This window comes from Anabrus simplex, chromosome 1 (genome assembly GCF_040414725.1).
Source record: "Anabrus simplex isolate iqAnaSimp1 chromosome 1, ASM4041472v1, whole genome shotgun sequence".
Taxonomy (NCBI): domain Eukaryota; kingdom Metazoa; phylum Arthropoda; class Insecta; order Orthoptera; family Tettigoniidae; genus Anabrus; species Anabrus simplex.
Genome location: NC_090265.1, coordinates 689531414 through 689558427, shown reverse-complemented (window position 1 = coordinate 689558427; position 27014 = coordinate 689531414). Strand labels below are relative to the sequence as shown.

At 40.1% G+C, this 27014-nt stretch overlaps 2 protein-coding genes across 3 annotated transcripts in view; one reads left to right on the top strand and one right to left on the bottom strand.

Moving 5' to 3' along the window:
* mRpL16 (mitochondrial ribosomal protein L16) overlaps nucleotides 1–711 on the bottom strand; it is a 37243-nt gene extending 36532 nt beyond the window's left edge. The window contains exon 1 of the mRNA XM_067135948.2: nucleotides 528–711. Coding sequence (XP_066992049.1) covers nucleotides 528–567 — 40 coding nt within the window. The 5' untranslated portion in view covers nucleotides 568–711. The remainder of the gene's footprint in view (nucleotides 1–527) is intronic.
* Nucleotides 712–1000: 289 nt separating this feature from the next.
* The window catches only part of LOC136857340 (testis-expressed protein 10 homolog), a 165194-nt gene continuing 139180 nt past the window's right edge, over nucleotides 1001–27014 (top strand). Inside the window, exons 1-2 of one of the 2 annotated variants that reach the window (XM_068225147.1) lie at nucleotides 1001–1053; nucleotides 3955–3990. The gene's annotated coding sequence lies outside the window, so the exon portion shown is untranslated. Of the gene's footprint in view, nucleotides 1054–3851; nucleotides 3991–27014 lie in introns of those variants that run through there. The other variant, XM_067135947.2, reaches the window with a different exon arrangement.

The following is a 27014-nucleotide window of genomic DNA, read 5'->3' as shown; positions in this document are numbered from 1 at the left end:
ATGGTAGAAGGTGTGTTCATATAACATTTGAGAGAACTTTGAATGGAGCGTATTCAACCACAATTCCTCAGTACGAATCTGGAACACCTTTTGGTCCTTTTCCCTTGTACAGAATCTGGACAATTGATTTTCTCCACTTTTCAGGGATATTTCCTTGTTTGATGCATGCGTTGTACATAGCAGTCGAGAGCTCAATAGTGAATGGTACAATAACAACGTGTTTACATCCCAGAGCTCAGCAATTCCTTGTCCACACGTTAATTTTTATTAACAGAAAGGACCTATAATTAATAATAATAATAATAATAATAATAATAAGCCAAAGGCTCGAGGTTTGAGCAGTCACTTGAAACACATTTGAGTATGGATCGATTGATCCAATCACACACAGCATTATTAAAGTTTCAAAGATTATAACATAAAGTAAATAACTGGTATTAGTACAGCTACTAAGTAGAAATCCAAATGAACTTTTGTGATACCAGGACTTATGCTTTACAACACTGGTGAATTTGAAGTTCACTTACGAGTTACGTTCGGAGCAATTCGGACAATGCAGCAGTTCATCGTGTAAAACAATAGAACGAGTGGCGAATTCTAAATAACGTATTATTAGCTATATTGCGTGATAAACAAAAATTACTACGACACCTTTAACCATACATTACTTGCTTACTACGACCCCAAATGTAAACATATCATCCATGCATGGCAACTGCTGGACACAAAAACAAATGAAAAGAAAGCAGTAGGACCAATATCGTCTCTGTGCAAAGTGTTCATCGTTGTCTGACCCAGTGCTGTCTTATCTGAAGTACAAATATATATACGGGCCTAAAGTATTGTATAATGCATTGCGATTCCAAGAGCATAGAATGTTATATCGGTACAATCGAAATTCATTAAATGAATTGGTCAGGACCTAAACCAGATGCCCTCAACATTTCCCATTCATATTGTTGGTTACCCTGTGGGCAGGTAACAAATGACGGTTGGAGTGGGGGAAGGAATCGTGCACGTGCGTTTTGGTGTGTCGGTGTGTGTTTAGTTTAGGTAGTGATGGGCTAGCGACGGAATCGAGTAGAATCGAGTAATGTGCTCTTAGAATCGGTATTACTCGACTCCAGACTCGAGTCCAAGCATACTGGTGTCGCTATCTGTGGACATGCCTTAGAACTAAAATCTACTGTACTACTCAGACAGACGGGACAGAGGCAGAAACTACCCAGGAAACAGCCTCTAGTCCACTCGCAAACACTGACACACAACAGACCCCTCCCCTCCCCCCCCAAACAACCACCGAGCCCGGGCGTGGGATCTCATCAGTCTCACCACCGAGCACGGAAACACTGCACAAATACACTCAGACTAGGAGCAGGCGTAAAAAACCTGCTCCCAAGTCCAAGCACACACCAACACCTCACACAACTACAGAAACTCGAACCCGTCCCCCCCCCAGACCCACACTTGTAACTCAGTGCTTTAACTGCCTCAAACTCCATCACTCAGCTGCCAATTGCACTGAACCCACCCGCTGCAACAGATGTGGTGGTTCCCACCGTCACACTGTCTGCACGGTCCCACGGAATGAGGCTAAGTGTGCTAACTGTCAAGGCGGCCACGCCGCCTCTTTCCCTGGATGCCCCTTCATTAAAAAGGCAGTCAAAGCACATCACAAACATTCACGGCACCTATTCACACGCAGTACACCAGTCTCTCCTCAGTCGATCCCAGTACCCACCCAGTCGAACCCAGTACCTACCACCCCAGAACAACCCATCCAAATAAACCAGGACATCTCTACCCTCATCCATCTACTACTACTCAAACTCCTTACACCCCAGAATCAGCCCACAATTCCCATGCCCACTAGACAGCTTATCATTAACTAATCCCCCCCCCCCCTCCCGCCAAGAAGAACCACCAAGCAATTGTCCTCACTTCCAAAGCACTGGAACTCGGGTACAGCCGAGGCGGTGTGCCAACAACTGCACATATCAGATGCTCACTACTTTCCAAATTTAACACCTAATGCTGTTCTTTACATAACACCCGCAATAGCTGCTATTTTACAACACAAAATAGTATGCTGCGACAGTAAATACGATGTAGCGTTGCAAACTTCTGAAAGCAACACTAGCTATGCAAGCCCTATAATCAGGGCAAGCAACATCGTATACACAAACTGTGCTAGCCATGATCACGGAATGTCACGTTTTCCCCGGCCAAATTAACACACTTACAACACTACTACTCAGACGCACAACACTCACACACACACATACACACAAACACACACACAGACAGTTAAGCAACATTGGGAATGGTCACCCACTGGATGGGTGACCAAAACACATACGCACACAGAAACCCACTATAATAATGAACCTAACACATAACTGATCAATTATACACATAAAGAAAAATCACACAACAGTCAACAACACATAAAAGCCGACAGAGGAGCGCGGAACAGCGCACCGGTATCGGCACCTCACAAACCATCTATCTCTACGGAGATAGGTGGAACATACGGATGACCAGGGAGTGCACGGCATTCAGGGTCACCCACAGAATATTTTTGTGGTGTGGAGTGCAATATGTTTGCTGCTGATGATTGATGTTGTTCAGTCATCGGTCGTCAATAATTCGATTGTTATGATTATTATTATCATCATCATAGGCACTAAAGGTTGTGACTTACTAACAAACTGTCAGCTGTTTAGCTAGAACAGAATGACGTTCTGTCCGCTGATTTGCTGCGTGAACGTACGTCACATTCTGGACGCCTCATCTTAATACCCGACATTATATCTGCCGAAAGTAAGATGTACATATAAACTGCTGTAATTCACCTGTTCCCCCGGACGATTGTAGGCTTTGGCACGGTTAGCAATAGGCTATGGTTACAATAAATCTGTCATACTACCGATCATATTAGCACATCTACGCCCGTGTATATGCATAATGGCTACATGAGATATAATTTACCAGTAGCGAAGCAATACAATGTGTGCAGAAATACCGTCTATAGTCTACAAATAGCACATGTTACCGGGCGAGTTGGCCGTGCGCGTAGAGGCGCGCGGCTGTGAGCTTGCATCCGGGAGATAGTAGGTTCGAATCCCACTATCGGCAGCCCTGAAGATGGTTTTCCGTGGTTTCCCATTTTCACACCAGGCAAATGCTGGGGCTGTACCTTAATTAAGGCCACGGCTGCTTCCTTCCAACTCCTAAGCCTTTCCTATCCCATCGTCGCCATAAGACCTATCTGTGTCGGTGCGACGTAAACCCCTAGCAAAAAAAAATAGCACATGTTTAAAATACACTAATTACAACATACATACCGTGACAGGGATTTGAAATAATAATAATAATAATAATAATAATGTTATACCTTTTACGTCCAAGTACGTACATTTGTATCGTTTTCGGGGATGCCGAGGTACCGCATTTAGTCCCCCGGGAGATTTTTTACGTCCCAATAATTCTACCGACACTAGGTTGACGTATTTGAGCACCTTCAAATACTACCGGAATAAACCAGTATCGAACCGGCCAAGTTGGGCTATGAAGGCCAGATAAGCTATATTATCAATATTAGAATAGATGGCATATTCAGTGAAGTGTGTGCGAGACGCCGTAAACGGATATTTTCATATCTTATTATGCGTATTAAGTGGCATTATTATCGTTCTCAAGTAATTATCAAATTTAGGTTATTCCTTTTCCGCATTCATTCAGTTTTTTCATATCGTACCGCGCTGTCGCAATCCCATAAACCCTCAGCGACCGCTTGTACGCATGCTTCATCCATCTACGAGCCGGCGAGTGAGCGAACGTGTGACGTCATGCTATCATCGAGCCTTCGCAAGCGAAGCGAGTCCGAGCCTGGACTCGAAAGAATCGAGTACCGCGATTCCAGGCATCACTCGCGCACATCACTAAGTTTAGGATATCGGTGGGAAAGGATTTGCTGTGGTACTTTTGGTAAGTCATAATTATGAAATTTTCATCAGGCATGTATGATGAAAACAAAGATTTTTTTGCGGACGTAGTTATGCTGTATACAGTAACTAAATCACAGAATTGTGAGTAACTGCAAAACAACCTCGACGATGTTAGGTGGACAGCAGACATAGCCGTAGGTATGGTTATAAACAGGGTGGAAAGTCAGATGGCAAGTTTCACCGAGAGGAAAAGGCCCTTCAGTTTTAATTACTGTGTTGAAGGTATGAACATACCTCACGGAGATCGCTGTGAGTACCGAGGTGTTAATGTAGGGAAAGATCTTTAGGATTACTTAATTTGAGAAGTGGAAAAGATCCAAAGGAAAGCAGCACAATTTTTTCCTGGGTGGTATCCGAGAAAATACTGTAGTGTTGTGAAAATTTTACAAATTTTGGGCTGGGAATGCTTTGCATAAAGGGAACGAGCTGCTCGACAAAGCGGTAAGTTAGAAGCTGTCAGTGGGGAGATGGCGTGGGATGACATTAGTAGACGAATAAGCTTGAATGGAGTTTATAAAAACAGGAAATATAATATGAAGACAAATTTGAAATTGAAGAGGAAAAAATTGGGGCACATATTCATTTGTAGGAAGAGAAATTTAATTATATAAGGAGCACTCGAATGAGTATTAAGTTTGTTGTCCCAATTTACATTGTGCTGTATTCTGTTAGAGTCTTTATTCTGTTATTTTGTGGTTGGTATAATATATAGTACCAAGGGAGGTGTTCGGTAAATTTCCAAGTTCTTTCAGGTACTGGTAATTTAAGAAAAGATTAGGTAAAAGTTGATATGGAATCTGCCAACTAGCCAACAGCCCCAAAATACAGACCTGTGGTGAATGACTATAGTCACTGATGTAGTCTTGATTAATAGTTTGAGCCCCCATGGGTGGGGGACACTGACAAAGAAGACACCCACGGTATTCCCTGCCTGTCGTAAGGGGCGACCAGGGATAATGTATTTTGAATAATGAGATTACCTTTGATTAGTACAATTACATAAGGAACATCATGGATCAACGTTACCTGCAATTAGTACCACTATGGGTCTATGTTTCCTGTAAGTAGTATCATTATATGAGAAACACCATGGGTCTACATTACCTGTGATTAGTACCACTATATGAGGAACACCATGGGTCTACATTACCTGTGATTAGTACCACTATGTACGAAACACCCTGGGTCTGAGCAGAGCCTGTGATTAGTACCACTGTGTGAGGGACACTGTGGGTCTGCGTTATCTGTGAGTAGTACCATTATGTGAGGAACATCATGGGTCTGTGTTACCTGTGAGTAGTACCATTTTCTGGGAAACACTATGAGTTTACATTACCTGTGATTAGTACCACTATGTGAGTAACACCATGGTTCTACTTTACCAATCCTATATAATGTACTTTTCAGTGTTCAGTATGTCAGGTAATAGTACAAAAACCTAGTATTTTTGCACCTCTACTCCTTCCTTGTACCCTAATGAACAGATCTAATAGCATATGATGGTGCCTACAAGTGAACTGAAGATAGTCGGTTTGTGTACTGTAATTAGGAACTAGTATTGGGTTTAATAATTGTCCACCCAATCAATACACTTCACTTTACAGGTGAGAACACATTCAATGTTAAAATATGTTATACATTCTTTGGTACATGCTTAGTCTAATTTAAGACTTCTTCAGCCATAGTGTCTTGTAACTAATTAAAATACGTGATGATTACTGTATGTTAATTTAAAATGGAAGAACCCATGTCCTTTCTGAAATGTTTGAATACACAAAAAACAATGGGGCCTACACACTATTTATCCTTAAAACTTTCTTATAAAAATTCATCACATGTTGAAATTTGATTCTAAATGATATTTCTTGAGATTTGACATATGGTACTAGTAGCTTCAGTGTACTGACTAAGGTAGAATTTGAACTTTAGCCCCGGAAATAGGGAAATGCTTCTCACCACGCTACTGTGGCCTTTGCATGTCGTACCATTAGGGATGGATGACCTCGCTGTTAGGCCCTTTAAAACAACAACAACCATTATCATCATCATCATCATGATCATTAATAGTTTGGACAGACTGACAATCCTTACTCAGATTTGCATTCTTCCTCGACGAACGACTCCAGAAAACTGCAAAAATCGACCCAGCATTCTTTAATACTCCCGCCAAGAACATTGATGAGTGGAAAGCAGCCAGTTTTGAGCTACGTCACCTCTATACAAGAGGAGCAATTCATGGCTTTCATCACCATATTTGTAATAAGAAAGGTTTTTCACTAGGTATCCTGTGACTGTATTTATGAAATCTGCAGTTCACATTGTTCACTAACCGTGCGGTTAGGGGCGCGCAGCTGTGAGCTTGCAGCATCCGGGAGATAGTGGGTTCGAACCCCACTGTCGGCAGCCCTGAAGATGGTTTTCCGTGGTTTCCCATTTTTATACCAGGCAAATGCTGGGGGCTCTACCTTAATTAAGGCCACGGCTGCTTTCTTCCCATTCCTAGGCCTTTCTTATCCCATCGTCGCCATAAGACCTATCTGTGTCAGTGTGACGTAAAGCAAATAGCATTGTTCACTATACCACCTGTTTGCCTGGACACAAAGAACACTTTCTCATTATGCACATGATGAAACCTTATATTGATAGTGAATTTCTCTATTTTTAAAATCATTATACACATTGTGTTTAATATTAAATAAAGGTTACAGATCTCTTCATGTGATTATGAGGGTATTTAGTTGTGGTAAGGATGTAAAGGACAAAGTATATACATCACTGGTAAGACCCCGAGTATGGAAAGATCTCCAGGTTTCCTTGATTCGAGAACTGGAGAAGATCCAAAAAGCTACATGATTTGTTCTGAGTGCTTTCTGACAAAAGAGTAGAGTTGTGTGAAAATGTTGCAAATTTTTGCTAGGAATACTTGACAGTAAGGGGTAGGCTGTTCGACTAAGCGGTAAAGTATTGTTCCAGGGTATGGAATGATCTATAGCAGGGATGGCGAACCTATGCCACGCGTGTCATTAGGTGACACGCGAACACGATTTCGGTGGCATGCCACATGAACATAATAATGTTTATATATACGTCTTTTACTACAGACAATACATATCTTATAGTGTTTCACGTGTAAGAAATAAATATCGAAAATCTAAATACTAGTTCCATTCGGACGTGCAATATGGCAACACCACTACACTGATAGGTCCGAAAGACAAGTGAGTTGTTTTCTGGTGGTTTTGTATACGGACATCGCAAACATGTTTTCAGTGCCCAATGGAACAGAAACTTAACAAAGACGGTGACCGTGGTTTTTTTTTTTTTTCAAGAACTGTGGACAAGGGACTTAAGATTGATAGAAAGATGTGTTGCCTGTGTTCGAAAACAATTGTATCTTCCACATTTAATGTAAAGCGCAATTTCGAGACTAATCATTCAGATGTTTGTTCTATTTCAAATGAAGAAAGGAGAGAGTTCGTTTCACAAAATATCGAACATTACACTAAACAAACTAGTTATTTTGTATCATGTCTCCGGCCAAGGAATAATATCACTGCAGCTGATACCATCTGTCTCACTTCCCAAACAAACAACTAATAACTAACATAATTAAAGGAATGCCAGCCAGCTGAACTGCTGTCAAGGATAGAATAATAAAAATGAGTGAAGAAGTTTCGAAGTAATTGAAAGCTAATTTGGATAACTCCCACATGTATGCAGTATGTTTTGATTAAAGTATGAAAGAATTCTTACAAGCAGGGGTAGTTTTTTTCAATTTCCTTCTGGAAGTGTGATGAGGGAGAAATTAGTTAAATTGTTGAGGATACGAACTAAGACAACATGGAAAGATAATGATGCTAATGGAGGAAGTGAATTCCATTGGCAATATTAGTATTTTTGATTTTTATATCTAATTTTTTACGATATGTTTTACGTCGTACTGACACAGATAGGTCTTATGACGACAGTGGAATAGGAAAAGCGTACGAATGGGAAGGAAACCGCCGTGGCCTAATTGAGGTACAGGTTAATCTACCTGGTGTGAAAGTGGGAAACCACGGTAAACCAACTTCAGGGCTGCTGACAGTGAGGTTGGAACCCACAATCTCCCGGATTCAAACTCACAGCTGAGCGCACCTAACCGCACGGCCAACTCGCCGGTAATAATATTTAAAGACGAAATATGTTAGAATGGGAGCTTATTATTTATTTTTTAGAAATAGTATTAGGTATTCTCAAAACTTACATATTTATTTATGTATTTTTTGCAGTATTTCCAAAATACGACCACGGAACATGCAATAAAATGTATTATTTACAAGATATATATAAAATCAATAAAATAATGAATAAATAACGTATTATGAAACATAATTGGGAAGTTAGAAAGGAAGTCGCTGGAGTTTGTGGGGGGAGGGTGTTTTAGGTTGTGGACATTCCTTAAAGGAAAATATCAAGTGGCACAGTCAACAGTTGAGAATAATAAACCAGACTTAAAATGGCACACTAGTTGGAAAAGGTTCGCCATCCCTGATCTATAGGATTATCGGATTCGAGAACTGGAAGAGTTCTTCTGATGGGGCAGCTAAATCTCACTCAGAATGGACTCAAATTAAAGCTCTCTTTCTGAAAAATAATCTATATTGTCTGACACCGTGGTTAGCCGGTTCGAGTGTCCCGTTGGTCAAAAGAAAAAAATCACCAAGAGAATGTTGTCTGTCAAGGTAGGAGAGGTGGTGGTACACAATTTCTAATCACTAGATTGAGTGCCAAAAGCCAGGATTGAATTCCAAACCTCTCCGCAGTGTTCAAATAAAGTGAGGGCATATGACGGTGTTGATGATGATTCGTAATTTGGATGAAAGCATTAAACCTTGAGCAGACCTCTTGGTGCTATTTTTGACAGGAGTAGGCTGTGTGCCTGTGCCAGGTTTCACCCTCTCCCTTCCTACTATCATACATCATGCCGTTCATTTCATCTTATTAAATCCTCTGATAAGGTTTGATCAAAAATTAGATGTTGGCTTTTCCAGCATTTGACGTCACAAAGGGCATCCGGTCATAAAAGCTCGCTACACAGTTTTGTCTCACTTCATACCCGACCCCATAGACAAATGGGACAATGGTTGGACATACACAAACCAAAGTTTGCCACAATTTGTCATCGTAAATTCCATCTTTGTCTTCATATTATGATCTTTCCTGCTTTTGTAAACTCCATTCAAGGTTATTCATCTATTAATGTCATTCTACGCCATCTCTCATCTGACAGCTTGGAAGAAGTAATAAATTTCATATTATTCTGTATTGAAGAGCAGTATAGGCTTTTTGGATCTTTTCCAGTTCTCGAATCCGATAATCCTGGAGATCATTCCATATCCTGGACCAATACTATACCGCTTAGTCGAACAGCTTACCCCTTACTGTCAAGTATTCGTAGCAAAAATTTGCAACATTTTCACATAACTCTACTCTTTTGTCAGAAAGCACTCAGAACAAATCATGTAGATTTTGGATCTTTTCCAGTTCTCAAATCAAGGAATCCTGGATATCTTTCCATACTCGGGGTCTTACCAGTAGTTTATACACTTCGTCCTTTACATCCTTACCACAACTCCTAAATCCCCTCATAATCATATGAAGAGATCTGTAACCCTTACTTAATATTAGAGATCGGGCCAGCTAGGAAGACATCTGGGAGCGCATGCGCACTTTGGACTGTCTCGCGTAGCGTATCCCCTCCTAACAGAGCTCCTGCTACAAGGACAGCTCAGTGCATGTTTACACTCAGCTGCCGCGCTCTGCTTTCTAATTTCCCGTTGAGTAGTAACTGTGGTTAGTGGTGGTGTACGTTAGGCCTATCTGTGACAGTATGGAAGGCGTTAAAAGCAGCGTGCATTGTAAGGTGTTAAAGAGTCAGACTCGTGCAGCAATCTTGAACGTTATAGACTTTATGGAAAGGGAGACAATGGAAGAAAAGTTTGTGATAGATTGTAAAAAAGTGCAGGAAAGAGTAGCAGCAGCTGTTGGAGTGTCAGAAAGTTATTTGGTACGGATTACGGATTAAGAGCGAAAAACGAAAGAATTAGGAAAACCTATGGATAGTCTGTTTGAAACACCAAACAAAAATAGAATGCGCACAAAGAATATTACTGGATTGGTTGGACGACTTTGACGAAGGTGCCGTACGTCGTATTGCTAGCAATTTTTATTTAGATGAAAAAATGTTTACCTACAGTTTCAAAAATTCGTGCAAAGTTAGGTAAAGACTTAAAGTTCAATGGATCCAATACTAGTGTCAAGCGAATTCTTCGATGTTGTTTCTGTACCTGAGAACAAATGTTGAACAAATGAGACGTCAAATTGAATGTGCACTCGTAACTTTCCTCAGAATCAACCAATTTGAATAATTAAGAGCTGAAATGAAAGAGGTTGATCCACTGAGTGTTTTTGGGTCAAAACGAACTCCGTACCTCAATTAGAACCAAAGATATCATTGCTTCAAAGAGACAAAAAATTGAAAAAATCAAATAATTTGAGGAAGGCGGAAGTTAAGTGATTTATAGTACCTAATGACAAATCTGTGCATGAATACCTTTCAGCTAAAAAAAGAATAAAGGAAATAGACCGGATAGAATGGCCGGACTGACTGACTTTAGTTTTCATAAATTTTTAAATATATTTATTATTATTATTATTATTATTATTATTATTATTATTTCGTTTCACCCTCTTTGGGGTATGTTGAATCAATTCTTTCTCTGTGTGTTGTTCTTTTCTTAGTGCCCAGTATTTCTTCATTCTTTCTGACCTTCGTTTCTTCTCGTCTTCCGAGATAATAGATTTGGGTTTTAATGTAGATTTGTTTTAGAATGTTTTTTCTTCTTTAGTTATTACTTTAGCTGTTCGACCGAATAGTGAAATTTCTGTAATTTTTAATTCTACCATGTCTTTTTCAGTTTCTTTAAACCAGTTCGGTTTTGTTTTGGGTTACGGAAGAAGTCAAGATTTGTTCGGTTAATCATAGCGTTCATTCTGAGGAGAAGATGACCATAAAAGTTTATCCTCCTTCTTCGCATAGTTTCTGAGAGTTTTTCAATTTTCTTGTAGCTTATTATTATTATTATTATTATTATTATTTATTATTTATTATCGAATTATTTTACATGACGTGGCTCAGGTTATGAAGCCTGCTGTTATTGCAAACCATATTCCACACTGTACATCTACAGCGTCGTAAAGTTAATTTTACATCAAATTATAATTTAAAAATAAGGACTACGCAAATTGATACACGGAAACGATTTTGAGAGGTTAAATTATGTTGTAACTCCTTCAATCTATCTGTCATCTGTAACACTTCTAAATGCATTCATTTCGGCTTGGTATGTCGGTAATTTACAGCCGGAAGGGAATTCCACGATCTGAAAATCTGCGGAATGTTACATGTCAGTTATAACAAATATTTCGGATCAACTGTACGTCAGATCAAAAATTAGATGGATGGCTTTTCCGGCGTTTGCTCTATTAACCAGCGTTTCGTCTTAGGTCTGACACTAGACTCTTCAGAGTGGGATGTGTCAGACCCTACCCACTGACGCTGGGGTGTATGCAGGTGAACTTATCAGAAGCTTATTTATGAAGCACAGTCTGATAACTGCATACGGGAGATAAAACTCCACAAAGGAATTAATGCCCGCCTAGCAATTCCAAATGGAAATTCTAAGTTCCCATGGAGGGAATTAGATTCTTTTCCACCAATAGAGCATATCAAAAATCAGATCAAAAATTAGATGGATGGCTTTTCCGGCGTTTGCTCTATTAACCAGCGTTTCGTCTTAGGTCTGACACTAGACTCTTCAGAGTGGGATGTGTCAGACCCTACCCACTGACGCTGGGGTGTATGCAGGTGAACTTATCAGAAGCTTATGAAGCACAGTCTGATAACTGCATACGGGAGATAAAACTCCACAAAGGAATTAATGCCCGCCTAGCAATTCCAAATGGAAATTCTAAGTTCCCATGGAGGGAATTAGATTCTTTTCCACCAATAGAGCATATCAAAAATCAGATCAAAAATTAGATGGATGGCTTTTCCGGCGTTTGCTCTATTAACCAGCGTTTCGTCTTAGGTCTGACACTAGACTCTTCAGAGTGGGATGTGTCAGACCCTACCCACTGACGCTGGGGTGTATGCAGGTGAACTTATCAGAAGCTTATTTATGAAGCACAGTCTGATAACTGCATACGGGAGATAAAACTCCACAAAGGAATTAATGCCCGCCTAGCAATTCCAAATGGAAATTCTAAGTTCCCATGGAGGGAATTAGATTCTTTTCCACCAATAGAGCATATCAAAAATCAGATCAAAAATTAGATGGATGGCTTTTCCGGCGTTTGCTCTATTAACCAGCGTTTCGTCTTAGGTCTGACACTAGACTCTTCAGAGTGGGATGTGTCAGACCCTACCCACTGACGCTGGGGTGTATGCAGGTGAACTTATCAGAAGCTTATTTATGAAGCACAGTCTGATAACTGCATACGGGAGATAAAACTCCACAAAGGAATTAATGCCCGCCTAGCAATTCCAAATGGAAATTCTAAGTTCCCATGGAGGGAATTAGATTCTTTTCCACCAATAGAGCATATCAAAAATCAGATCAAAAATTAGATGGATGGCTTTTCCGGCGTTTGCTCTATTAACCAGCGTTTCGTCTTAGGTCTGACACTAGACTCTTCAGAGTGGGATGTGTCAGACCCTACCCACTGACGCTGGGGTGTATGCAGGTGAACTTATCAGAAGCTTATTTATGAAGCACAGTCTGATAACTGCATACGGGAGATAAAACTCCACAAAGGAATTAATGCCCGCCTAGCAATTCCAAATGGAAATTCTAAGTTCCCATGGAGGGAATTAGATTCTTTTCCACCAATAGAGCATATCAAAAATCAGATCAAAAATTAGATGGATGGCTTTTCCGGCGTTTGCTCTATTAACCAGCGTTTTGTCTTAGGTCTGACACTAGACTCTTCAGAGTGGGATGTGTCAGACCCTACCCACTGACGCTGGGGTGTATGCAGGTGAACTTATCAGAAGCTTATTTATGAAGCACAGTCTGATAACTGCATACGGGAGATAAAACTCCACAAAGGAATTAATGCCCGCCTAGCAATTCCAAATGGAAATTCTAAGTTCCCATGGAGGGAATTAGATTCTTTTCCACCAATAGAGCATATCAAAAATCAGATCAAAAATTAGATGGATGGCTTTTCCGGCGTTTGCTCTATTAACCAGCGTTTCGTCTTAGGTCTGACACTAGACTCTTCAGAGTGGGATGTGTCAGACCCTACCCACTGACGCTGGGGTGTATGCAGGTGAACTTATCAGAAGCTTATTTATGAAGCACAGTCTGATAACTGCATACGGGAGATAAAACTCCACAAAGGAATTAATGCCCGCCTAGCAATTCCAAATGGAAATTCTAAGTTCCCATGGAGGGAATTAGATTCTTTTCCACCAATAGAGCATATCAAAAATCAGATCAAAAATTAGATGGATGGCTTTTCCGGCGTTTGCTCTATTAACCAGCGTTTCGTCGTGCTTCATAAATAAGCTTCTGATAAGTTCACCTGCATACACCCCAGCGTCAGTGGGTAGGGTCTGACACATCCCACTCTGAAGAGTCTAGTGTCAGACCTAAGACGAAACGCTGGTTAATAGAGCAAACGCCGGAAAAGCCATCCATCTAATTTTTGATCTGATTTTTGATATGCTCTATTGGTGGAAAAGAATCTAATTCCCTCCATGGGAACTTAGAATTTCCATTTGGAATTGCTAGGCGGGCATTAATTCCTTTGTGGAGTTTTATCTCCCGTATGCAGTTATCAGACTGTGCTTCATAAATAAGCTTCTGATAAGTTCACCTGCATACACCCCAGCGTCAGTGGGTAGGGTCTGACACATCCCACTCTGAAGAGTCTAGTGTCAGACCTAAGACGAAACGCTGGTTAATAGAGCAAACGCCGGAAAAGCCATCCATCTAATTTTTGATCTGATTTTTGATATGCTCTATTGGTGGAAAAGAATCTAATTCCCTCCATGGGAACTTAGAATTTCCATTTGGAATTGCTAGGCGGGCATTAATTCCTTTGTGGAGTTTTATCTCCCGTATGCAGTTATCAGACTGTGCTTCATAAATAAGCTTCTGATAAGTTCACCTGCATACACCCCAGCGTCAGTGGGTAGGGTCTGACACATCCCACTCTGAAGAGTCTAGTGTCAGACCTAAGACGAAACGCTGGTTAATAGAGCAAACGCCGGAAAAGCCATCCATCTAATTTTTGATCTGATTTTTGATATGCTCTATTGGTGGAAAAGAATCTAATTCCCTCCATGGGAACTTAGAATTTCCATTTGGAATTGCTAGGCGGGCATTAATTCCTTTGTGGAGTTTTATCTCCCGTATGCAGTTATCAGACTGTGCTTCATAAATAAGCTTCTGATAAGTTCACCTGCATACACCCCAGCGTCAGTGGGTAGGGTCTGACACATCCCACTCTGAAGAGTCTAGTGTCAGACCTAAGACGAAACGCTGGTTAATAGAGCAAACGCCGGAAAAGCCATCCATCTAATTTTTGATCTGATTTTTGATATGCTCTATTGGTGGAAAAGAATCTAATTCCCTCCATGGGAACTTAGAATTTCCATTTGGAATTGCTAGGCGGGCATTAATTCCTTTGTGGAGTTTTATCTCCCGTATGCAGTTATCAGACTGTGCTTCATAAATAAGCTTCTGATAAGTTCACCTGCATACACCCCAGCGTCAGTGGGTAGGGTCTGACACATCCCACTCTGAAGAGTCTAGTGTCAGACCTAAGACGAAACGCTGGTTAATAGAGCAAACGCCGGAAAAGCCATCCATCTAATTTTTGATCTGATTTTTGATATGCTCTATTGGTGGAAAAGAATCTAATTCCCTCCATGGGAACTTAGAATTTCCATTTCAACTGTACGTCGCCACAACACTGAGCGAGAAGGGGAAGTCAGCGTTCTCGCTCCCACGGCTCTGCTTTCTCACTCGCACACTTCCCCTCACCGGATGTCTTCCTAGCTGGCCCGATCTCTAAACACAATGTGTATAATGATTTTAAAAATAGAGAAATTCACTATCAATACAAGGTTTCATCATGTGCATAATGAGAAAGAGGAAGTGTTCTTTGTGTGCTGTCAACAGGTGGTATAGTGAACAATGCTATTTGTTTTACGTCACACTGACATAGATAGGTCTTATGGCGATGATGGGATAGGAGAGGCCTAGAATGGGAAGGAAGCGGCCGTGGCCTTAATTAAGATGTAAAAATGGGAAACCACGGAAAACCATCTTCAGGGCTGCCGACAGTGGGGTTCGAACCCACTATCTACCGGATGCTGCAAGCTCACAGCTGCACGCCCCTAACCGCACGGCCAACTCGCCCGGTTAGTGTATAATGTGAACCGCAGATTTCATAAACACAGTCACAGGATGCCTAGTGAAAATGTTTCTTATTATAAATACGGTGTTGAAAGCCGTGAATTGTTCCTCTTGTATAGAGGTGACATAGCTCAAAACTGGCTGCTTTCCACTCGTCATTGTTCATGGCGTGAGTATTAAAGAATGCTGGGTCTATTTCTGCAATTTTCTGGATTCGTTCGTCGAGGAAGCTTTTGGTAGCTGGGGTTAGTGTCAGGTTATAAGTTGTCATCAGGTCTTCTATGAAGGAAGATGTTCCTGCTAACTGGTATACAAGTAGATTTGGTGAAAACTTTGAGATGCAGAGTGCTCTTTTTATGTATCTGGCTTTAGTTTTTTTCAGAGTTCTCAAATTTTTGTATGAAAGGTTATCTCAAATGCATACGATGTTACTGGTGCAACTTCAGTGTGCCTTGTGAAAGTGAATACAGTTACTTGTAGAATCATCCCTAAATATTTGAAAGATTTAACTGTTTTAGTTGTTTGGTTTCTGCAGGTAAATATATGTGTTGATGGCAGTTTCCCTCCTTTCTGGAAATTCATGATCTTTGTCTTACTCTGGCTTACATGCATGCCATTCTGCTAGTCTATGGATTTTCACAAAACTTTGTGGGAATATCACCTACATAAAAGTAGAGATATCACGAACATTTCTTTCATATACAATTAATAGCTTTTCCAAAATAAATTTTTGTTTTTTTTGAGGTCTCTAATTCCATTTTTTCATGGATTTTAATTAACATGTTAATGTAAATTCATAATTAGGTAGATAATACTTCTTTTAAAAGCACTGCTTATCGATTTTTCTGTACATAATTTATATAAGGAGATATATCGTACTAAAGTTTGTGTAATTTTTACGTTCTAAAATTTTGGACTTAAAAATCCCTACTACTTGAAAAAATTCTGTAATCAAAACTTCCATACGCAGGTTTCTTAATATAGCTGTGATGCATAAGCCATACAAATTTTGTTACATCTGGCAGAATATTATAGAAGAAAAATGGTAGGCCTATTTAAATAAAAAATTACAATTGGCAAACAAAGCATTATTACAGTAATAAATTGTTTGAATTCAGCGGAATAACTTCACGACAAGAAAAAAAGAAACTCAATCCTTTCAATTTTAGTCATAAAAAAATTTCACCAAAATGATCAAAATAGCGATTTTTATCTCTGGAGTGTCTGTCACCTTAAGAGCTTCCTGTAATGAGCTCTTTCTGTTGCTCAATATAACCATATCATCTGCATATAAGTACATATTACATCTCAACTTACTTTGTACTATGTCATGCGTGGTCATATTAAACATCATGGGGCTCAGGGGGTCATCTTGTAATATGCCATTCGTTTGTATGATATCTCGTGACAGAAGAAGACCATCATTGATGTTTGTAACCGTTACAATTTGGTTACACAATGAACATCAAATAATAATACAGTGAAACCTCGGAATGTGAGTAACTTGGTCTACAAGTGTTTTGCAAGACGAGCAGACATTTTAAATAAATTGTAATTTGATAAGCAAGTGAGGTTCCACAGTACAAGCGTCATGTGTGCCTACGTTTTCCCCTCTCCTCTGCCTCTCTCTTCCCTGGGAGAGTGCATGTAATCATCTCCCGTGCTGGAGGTCAGTTGGCGTGCTTTGCTGTATAATTGTACATGTTTTGTTTCTTTCTTTAGCGTTATAAATGTACTGCAACAATGGGCCTAGTGAACAAAAAGAAAGCTGAAAAGAAATTTGGTCGGAAGAAGGAGATGATTACAATGGAAGTTAAGAAAGAAATTATCGAAAAGCACGAACGAGCTATGCGAGTGGCTGATATCGCAAGATTTTATAAGTCTACATCAACGATTTGCACAGTATTAAAGAATAAAAGGAGGAGATGCAGCAAAAGGAGTCACAAGATTATCAAAGCAACGGCCACGTGTCCTGGAAGATGTAGAAAAGTTGCTTCTCGTTTCGATAAATGATATGCAACTAGCAGGCGATACTTTGACCGAGAATTTACTCTGTGAGAAGGTGAAGACGCTGTAAGCCAACCTCGTTAGTTAATTACCATATAGTACACGTACGTGAACAGAAATCGAAGAAAGCTTCAAGGCCAGCAGGGGATGGTTTGATAACTTTAAGACGAGAAGTGGTATTTATAGTGTTGGGAGGCATGGGGAGGCTTAGAGTTCAGATGCTAAGGCAGCTAGGGCATTCACTGCTGAGTTCCAGAGGCTCATTGTTACCAAGTGTTACCTGCCACAGCAAGTTTTAAACTGCAATGAAACAGGACTTTTTTTTGGAAAAGATGCCGAAGAGGGCCTAAATTACAGCCCGGTCACAAGCCCATGAAAGACCGTTTAACCCTTTTGTTGTGTGCTAATGCGAGCAGGGATTTAAAAGTAAAGCCCCTGCTGGTGTATCATTTTGAGAATCCACAAGCCTTCAAGAAATGCAAGGTGCAGAAGAGCCATTTAAATGTTATGTGGAGGTCCAACACTAAGACTTGGGTCACTCGTAATTTCTTCGTTGAATGGATGAACGAGGTTTTTGGTCCTGTAGTGATGAAATACCTTCCAGAAAATAATCTGCTGCTCAAAGTCTTACTGGTTATGGACAATGCTCCTGCTCATCCTCCAGGGCTTGAGGACGACTTACTGGAGGAATTCAAGTTCATTAAGGTTAAGTTTCTTCCTCCCAACACTACTCCACTACTTCAGCCTATGGATCAGCAAGTCGTTTCGAACTTCAAGAAGATATACACCACAGCACTATTTCAGCGATGCTTTGAAGTGACCGAATGAACAAACCTTACCCTCCGAGAGTTTTGGAGAAATCATTTCCACATCGTGAACTGCCTGAAGATCATTGATACAGCCTAGGATGGGGTCACCACTCTCACTTCCGCTTGGGGAAAGCTGTGGATTGACTGTGTTCTTGGACGTAACTCTGAGGGGATTGTTGGTGACAATGAGCCGCCAATTGTCGATGAAATTGTGTCCTTAGGGAAAACCCTGGGGCTGGAGATTTGCTTTGATATATTAGCGCTTTGGATTACAAGCATGTTGCCAGAACGAATTATGCTCGCTATTCAAGGTTCCACTCTAAAAGGTTTATGAATTTATAAACACAGTAAAAGGTTCAATAGAAGCAGAGTACTATAAAACATAAACAACAGATTGGGAAACATGACAATTACAAAATGGATGTGGAAAATGGCATGGACCCTGTGAGGTAAAGGGAACGTATCTGTTGTGAAGGAAAAAATTTGTAGATGGTAATTTCCCTTGAATATGTGATCAAAGTAAACAAAACAAATCACTAAAAGGACAAACAAAAAGATCTGTTATAGAAAATGTAAGTATTAATTGCGCCTCCAGATATGCACACTATACCAAAGAAATTTTACATGATGATTTTAATGAGGGCTAATCCCAATCTACACAAATTAGGAGAATAGAGAGAAATAAAATCTTAACACAGAGGCACGGAAAAATTATGTCAGTACCTAAAACATTTCCAGTTAAGAGCATAGAGTTTGTGTGTGTGTGTGTTAAGAGATACAGAACTACGAGAAGCAAACCCGATGAAAAGTTAAATTACATGTTTATTACAATGTCCTGGTGAGCCGAGCCCATCCTGGGATATCCTGGCACTGAGCTCGATAGCTGCAGTTGCTTAAGTGCGGCCAGTATCCAGTAATCGGGAGATAGTGGGTTCGAACCCCACTGTCGGCAGCCCTAAAGATGGTTTTCCGTGGTTTCACATTTTCACACCAGGCAAATGCCGGGGCTGTTCCTTAATTAAGGCCACGGCCACTTCATTCCACTTCCTAAGCCTTTCCTATCCCATCGTCGCCATAAGACGTATCTATGTCGGTGCAACGTAAAACAGATAGCAAAAAAAAAGGGGGGGATATCCCGGCACTAAAAGCCATACGACATTTCATTTCACAAGGTTAAGAAAAAGAAAAGGTAATTGCCTCCAAAAACAAAATTGCACGTGCTTAAATGAAAAGCTAAGACATTTTGATAATTTTAATGGTCAGTATGGATCTCGAGGATAAACTCCTTTGCAAGAAAAGAAATAATTACATTTAAATGAAGTTACCCCAAAATAAAAGAAGAAATAGTGCTTACCCTGAGACATGTATCCCATGACGGCACCGATGCAGGACCGCGTCCGCTCTCTGGGATGGTCAAAAATCAAAGATGTGGAAACAACCTCACTCCAACAAAGGAGCGGGTAAGATCGAGAAACAGGAAATGATGCAACCACCAAAGAGTCAATCAGGAAACACACTAGTTACATTTGAGCTTTTTTTACCAATCATAGGTCACTTTTAAGTTCAAAGGTCCAAACACGATAATATCTTATACAACACCATGAATATTTTTATGCTCGACAATGCCGAAATATAAATATTAGGCTATATGCCAGAAAACTGAATCTTAATAAGGCTCATTATAGTTCAAGTTTCATTATGATACAGGTTCTCCACCAATCAGAGTTCATATTTTCATTATGATACAACTGTTTGACCAATTAGGTAAGGATAGCAAAAATCAAACATGTTTTACATGCATATTAACATCAATGGACCTTCTAATTCCAATATTCCACAACCACATGGCACATTCCCGTAAATTCACTTCACCAGCTGTCTGGCTCCATGGCTAAATGGTTAGAGTGCTGGCCTTTTGTCACAGGGGTCCCGGGTTTGATTCCCGGCGGGGTCGGGAATTTTAACCTTAATTGGTTAATTTTGCCGGCATGGGGGCTGGGTGTATGTGTCGTCTTCATCATCATTTCATCTTCATCACTATGCGTAGGTCGCCTACGGGAGTCAAATCAAAAGACCTGCATCTGGCGAGCTGAACTTGTCCTCGGACACTCCTGGCACTAAAAGCCATACTAGCGTACTAGGGAAGTGAGGAGTGAAGTCGTTTCCCGTTGCTTTCCTCACCAAGCCAGAAGTTGCTATTACATATCAGTCTGCCAAGCCCACAGAAATGCATGCATCATCGGACTCTATGAGCAACATTCACACCATTCATAGGAGGGACTGGCTGCATAAGGAATGGCATTACTAGCATTGCTCATACCTGTCACTTTCATATTGTCAAAGCCAAGGGTGAGACTCAGACTAGTGCACTATCGATTTGACCAGGCCTTATATGACTTATCATCTATCCATGATTGAATGTCTGGTTGAAAGTCTGAGTGTTTAATGCTCTCGGGGACCATCTTTGTGCTTTATGCGGTTCTTGCTCGGTGATCTTCTGTACTTGGAAAACTACTTTTACTGGAAGATGCTTTCTGATTATCGCTCATGAATTTATGGATAGGGTATGTGTCTGCACAGTCATCATGTAACCTTTATTTAAAACCTTGTTAATATGATTATCCCAATGAATATATTTCCTTATATTAACATCTAGGTATTTACTTTCACCCTTCCAACACAGTAATTAAAACTGAAAGGACGTTTCCTATTGGTGAAACTTCTAGCCTAACTTTTCACCCTGTTTACAATCATACCACTGTCTGCTGTCCATCTCATGGTCTTTTTGCAGTTGCTCACAATCCTGTAACTTAATTATTACTGTATACATTATATCCTTCCCTGCAAACCATGTGACCTAGCCGTGGTGGGGAGGCTTGCACGTTCCAATTTAGCAGATAACCGAGCCCCAAGTGTAACCATATCAGATGGGTATCTGTCAAGAGACCAGATTAACTAATGGTTCATCGAAAGGCGGGGAAGCATCCTTTCGGAAGTTACAAGGGTGACAGTCTAGATGATTGATTGATTGATATGGCCTTGTAATAATACTCAACATGGCTTAGCTGTGTTGATACTGCTGCACGGCTGAAAGCAATGGGAAACTACAGCGGTAACTAACTCCCGAGGACATGCAACTCTCTCTGTATGAATGATGTACTGATGATGGTTGCCTTCCGGGTAAAATATTCCGGAAGTAAAATAGTCCCCCATTCGAATCTCCAGGTGGGAACTACACGAGAGGGGGCGATCATCAGGTAGATGGATACTAACATTTTGCGAGTTGTAGTGTGGAATGGTAGAAGTTTGAATCGTGGTAGGTTAGATAATCCGAAAAGGGAGATGGATAGACTAAGGTTAGATCTAGTCAGTATAAGTGAAGTACGTTGGCAGGAAGAGCAGGATTTTTGGTCAGGCATCTACAGAATTATAAACAGAAAATCAAACAGGGGAAATGCAGGAGTTGGTCTAATAATGAATAAGGAAATAGGGCAGGGGGTTAAGCTACTATGACCAGCATAGTGAAAGCATTATTGTTGTCAAGATAGACATCAAACCAATGCCCACTTCAATAGTGCACGTCTATATGCCTACTAGTTCAGCGGATGATGAGGAAATCGCAAGAATGAAGAGATAGAAGATTGAATACAGTATGATATGTAAAAGGTGATGAGAATCTAATGATGGAAGATTGGAATGCAGTGGTAGGCCAAGGAAGAGAAGTTAATGCAGTAGAAGAATTCGGATTGGGACAAAGGAACAAAAGAGGAAGTCGGCTGGTTAAATTCTGCACCAATCACAATTTAGTCCTTGCTAATACTTGGTTCAAACACCACAAATGACGACTGTACACATGGACGAGACCTGGAGACACTGGAAAGAGCAAATAGACTTCATATGATTGGGCGGATTCAGAAACCAGATGTTGGATTGCAAAACTTTCCCAGGAGCAGACGTGGACTCTGATCACAACTTGTTGGTCATGAAATGCCATCTGAAGTTAAAGAAGGGAAGGAATCCAGTGAGATGAGATCCAGACAAGTTGAAAGAAAAGAGTGTGAAGGATTGCTTTAACCCTTATAGGACCAGCTGACAATATATCGTCAGTGACAATCCTTGCGAGAAAGACCAACTGATGCTATATCATCAGTGGTCACACTGGCTAAAAACACCAGCTGGCGATATTTTGTCTGTGGATTAAAAGGATTTCTGTAGGCCAAATATTTTAACACATGAATAATATGACGCTGTATTAAGTGTCTTGAAGATCTTTGGGGACTTTTAGATTAAAGTTTGATTGAGTATGAGAGTCAAAGCACAAAATAAACACCAAGAAGTCCAGTGCAGCACATCTAATGCAGAACGCCTCCTCACACTCGCCAGCCCGCACTAAACTTATTGCCGAGCTGTGCAGTCTGCTGTTGCCGTTTCGACATAAACCACATGTGGTAATTCTAAATTCCCATGGAGGGAATTAGATATTTTTCCACCAATAGAGCATATCAAAAATCAGATCAAAAATTAGATGTATGGCTTTTCAGGCGATTGCTCTATTAACCAGCATTTCGTCTTAGGCCTGACACTAGACTCGTCAGAGTGGGATGTGTCAGACCCTACCCACTTATGCTGGGGTGTATGCAGGTGAACTTATCAGAAGCCTCTTATGTGGCACAGTCTGATAACTGCATACGGGAGATAAAACTCCACAATGGAATTAATGCCCGCCTAGCAATTCCAAATGGTAATTCTAAATTCCCATGGAGGGAATTAGATATTTTTCCACCAATAGAGCATATCAAAAATCAGATCAAAAATTAGATGTATGGCTTTTCAGGCGATTGCTCTATTAACCAGCATTTCGTCTTAGGCCTGACACTAGACTCGTCAGAGTGGGATGTGTCAGACCCTACCCACTTATGCTGGGGTGTATGCAAGTGAACTTATCAGAAGCCTCTTATGTGGCACAGTCTGATAACTGCATACGGGAGATAAAACTCCACAATGGAATTAATGCCTGCCTAGCAATTCCAAATGGTAATTCTAAATTCCCATGGAGGGAATTAGATATTTTTCCACCAATAGAGCATATCAAAAATCAGATCAAAAATTAGATGTATGGCTTTTCAGGCGATTGCTCTATTAACCAGCATTTCGTCTTAGGCCTGACACTAGACTCGTCAGAGTGGGATGTGTCAGACCCTACCCACTTATGCTGGGGTGTATGCAGGTGAACTTATCAGAAGCCTCTTATGTGGCACAGTCTGATAACTGCATACGGGAGATAAAACTCCACAATGGAATTAATGCCCGCCTAGCAATTCCAAATGGTAATTCTAAATTCCCATGGAGGGAATTAGATATTTTTCCACCAATAGAGCATATCAAAAATCAGATCAAAAATTAGATGTATGGCTTTTCAGGCGATTGCTCTATTAACCAGCATTTCGTCTTAGGCCTGACACTAGACTCGTCAGAGTGGGATGTGTCAGACCCTACCCACTTATGCTGGGGTGTATGCAGGTGAACTTATCAGAAGCCTCTTATGTGGCACAGTCTGATAACTGCATACGGGAGATAAAACTCCACAATGGAATTAATGCCCGCCTAGCAATTCCATTACCATTCCATTCCATTACCATTTGGAATTGCTAGGCGGGCATTAATTCCATTGTGGAGTTTTATCTCCCGTATGCAGTTATCAGACTGTGCCACATAAGAGGCTTCTGATAAGTTCACCTGCATACACCCCAGCATAAGTGGGTAGGGTCTGACACATCCCACTCTGACGAGTCTAGTGTCAGGCCTAAGACGAAATGCTGGTTAATAGAGCAATCGCCTGAAAAGCCATACATCTAATTTTTGATCTGATAAACCACATGTGGCGTCAAGTAACATAGTGCACTCTTCTCAATTTTATCGTTTGTTTGTTTCCTTATGTACGATATTTCCTTTCCAGAAATTGATAAATTTAACAAGTCATCATCAGAGTTCTTATCGAATTCTGTCCAATAACGGACCATTATATTGGTATTATTCTGCCTACAATTCGCAACTTGTCATACGTTTACAAGAAACGCTCATTATTTACAAAGGTGATGGCTTATCACTCAAAGCGGTAAACAACAATCAAAATAATTATCCACTTGGAAAGGAGGTACCGTAAATAAGCAAACAAAGAAATGATAAAACTGAGAAGAGTGCACTAGGTTACTTGCTGCCTCACGTCATAAGATTACCGGTATTATTATTATTATTATTATTATTATTAATTTTAGCCCTTATAGGACCAGCTGAATAGCTGTGTGTACCAAATGCCAAGATGGATGCCATGGTGTGTGCGTTGCGAATCATATTTGTAAATAGGATTTCTAAGTGTGGAAAACAACGGGAAACATTTTAAAACATTGCTGGGTCAGTTTCAGTGTGTTATGTTGTAGGATTGTATCGGTATTTTTCAGAGATTCTGGCTTTGTGTCTACAAAATGTAGGGAAACGATGTGTGCTTACTGTTGTGCTTGTTTTTGTTTTTGTTTTTTAGACTTCAGTTCAAGTTGACAATAAATATATTTTGTTAATTAATTTCAATCCGAACTCCAATGAAATTTGTGATAATATGGAAAATGAAGTATGGAATGTAAATAATACATTTGCCATAGATAATTTTTTCTTAGTTTAGAAGCTACAGATATTTCATTTCAACATTTAAAGATCATTTTTAGTGTATATATAAAATATTGTTTATTTTAAAATATTAATTTTGTTCAAACTCTCCCCGTTTATGCCTCATAACAAAAAGTGCTTGTTTTCTCAAGATTTTGAAAAAATAATCATGAAGTAACCTTTATTACAGACTAAGTTATAGGTTTCTGAAAGGAGATGTGAAAAATATACCTCGAACGCCTTTGTCTTTTTTGCCATAGCACATGCTGAATAGCTGGTCTTCTGAGGCGTGCCCACCTTGAATATGCTCGGGCCTAAAAGAGATAAGGAACGTTGCACAAGAACTAAATGGAAAAGCTGAAGGAAACACAGTAGAAGAAGAATGAGGTCAGTAGGGCTGCTGAAGAGGTGTTAGGAAGAAAGGAAAGATCAACTAAGAATCAATGGATAACTCAAGAGACACTGGACCTGATCGATGAACGACGAAAATACAAGAATGAAAAAAAAATGAAGAGGGCAGAAAAGAATACATGCGATTAAAGAATGAAGTGGATAGGAAGTGCACGGCAGCTAAGAAAGAATGACTGAAGGAGAAATGCAAGGATGTTGAAAATAGTATGGTCCTAGGAAAGGTAGATGCTGCATACAGGAAAATCAAGGAAACTTTTGGAGAAAGGGAAACTAGGTGTATGAATATTAAGAAAGCTGGTAAACCACTTCTAGGGAAAGAAGACACTAGAGAAGGACGGCAGGAACATATCCAACAGTTGTATCAAGCTAAGGACGTACATGATACAAGAAGAGGCCGTTGATGCTGATGAAATGGGTGACCCAATTTTTTAGGTCAGAATTCGACAGAGGTTTGAGAGACCTAAATAGGAACAAAGCCCCTAGAATTGATGACATTCCCTCTGAATTACTGACTGCTTTAGAAGAAACCAGCATAGCAAGATTCCATTTAGTGTGCAAGATGTATGAGACAGGAGAAGTGCCATCCGATTTTTGGCAGAATGTTGTTATACCTATTCTCAAGAAAGCCGGTGCTGACAGTTGTAAAAATTTCCACAGCATTAGTTTAGCATCTCACGCCTGCTAAATTCTAACACGTATTATTTACAGAAGAATGGAAAGACAAATTGAAACTGTCTTGGGAGTAGATCAGTTTGGCTTCAGAAGAAATGTAGGAACATGTGAAGCAAACCTGACTTTACATCTGATCTTAGAGGATCGAATTAAGAAGAGCAAGCCCACATACATGGCATTCATAGATCTAGAAAAGGCATTTGATAATGTTGATTGGACCAAGCTTTTTGAGATTCTGAAGGTGATTGGGATCAGATAGCATGATAGAAGAATTATCTACAGTCTATATAAAAATCAGTCTGCAGTGATAAGAATTGAGGGCTATGAAAAAGAAGCAGGAATCCAGAAAGTGGTGAGGCAAGGCTGCAGTTTGTCTCCCCTCCTTTTCAATGTTTATAAAGAACAGACAGTGAAGGAAATCAAAGAAGAATTTGGAAAGGGAATCACAACCCACGGAGAGGAAATCAAAACCCTCAGATTAGTCGATGATATTGTTATTTTATCTGAGACTGTTGAAGATCTGGAGAAGTTGCTGAATGGTATGGACAGAGTTTTGGGTAAGGAGTACAAGATGAAAATAATAAGTCTAAACAAATGTAGTGGAGTGCAGTCTTATTAAGTCAGGTGATGCAGGAAATATTCGATCAGGAGATGAAGTCTTAAGGGAAGTGGGGGGAATATTGTTACTTGGGTAGTAAAATAACTAATGATGGCAAAAGTAAGGGGGACATGAAATGCAGGCTAGCACAAGCAAGGAAGGCCTTTCTTAAGAAAAGAAATTTGCTCACTTCAAACATTGATATAGGAATTAGAAGAATGTTTTTTAAGACAATCATTTGGAGCGTGGCATTGTATGGAAGTGAAACATGGACGATAACTCGCTCAGAAATAAAGAGAGTGGAAGGTTTTGAAATGTGGTGTTACAGAAAAATGCTGAAGGTGAGATGGATAGATTGAATCGTGAATGAAGAGGT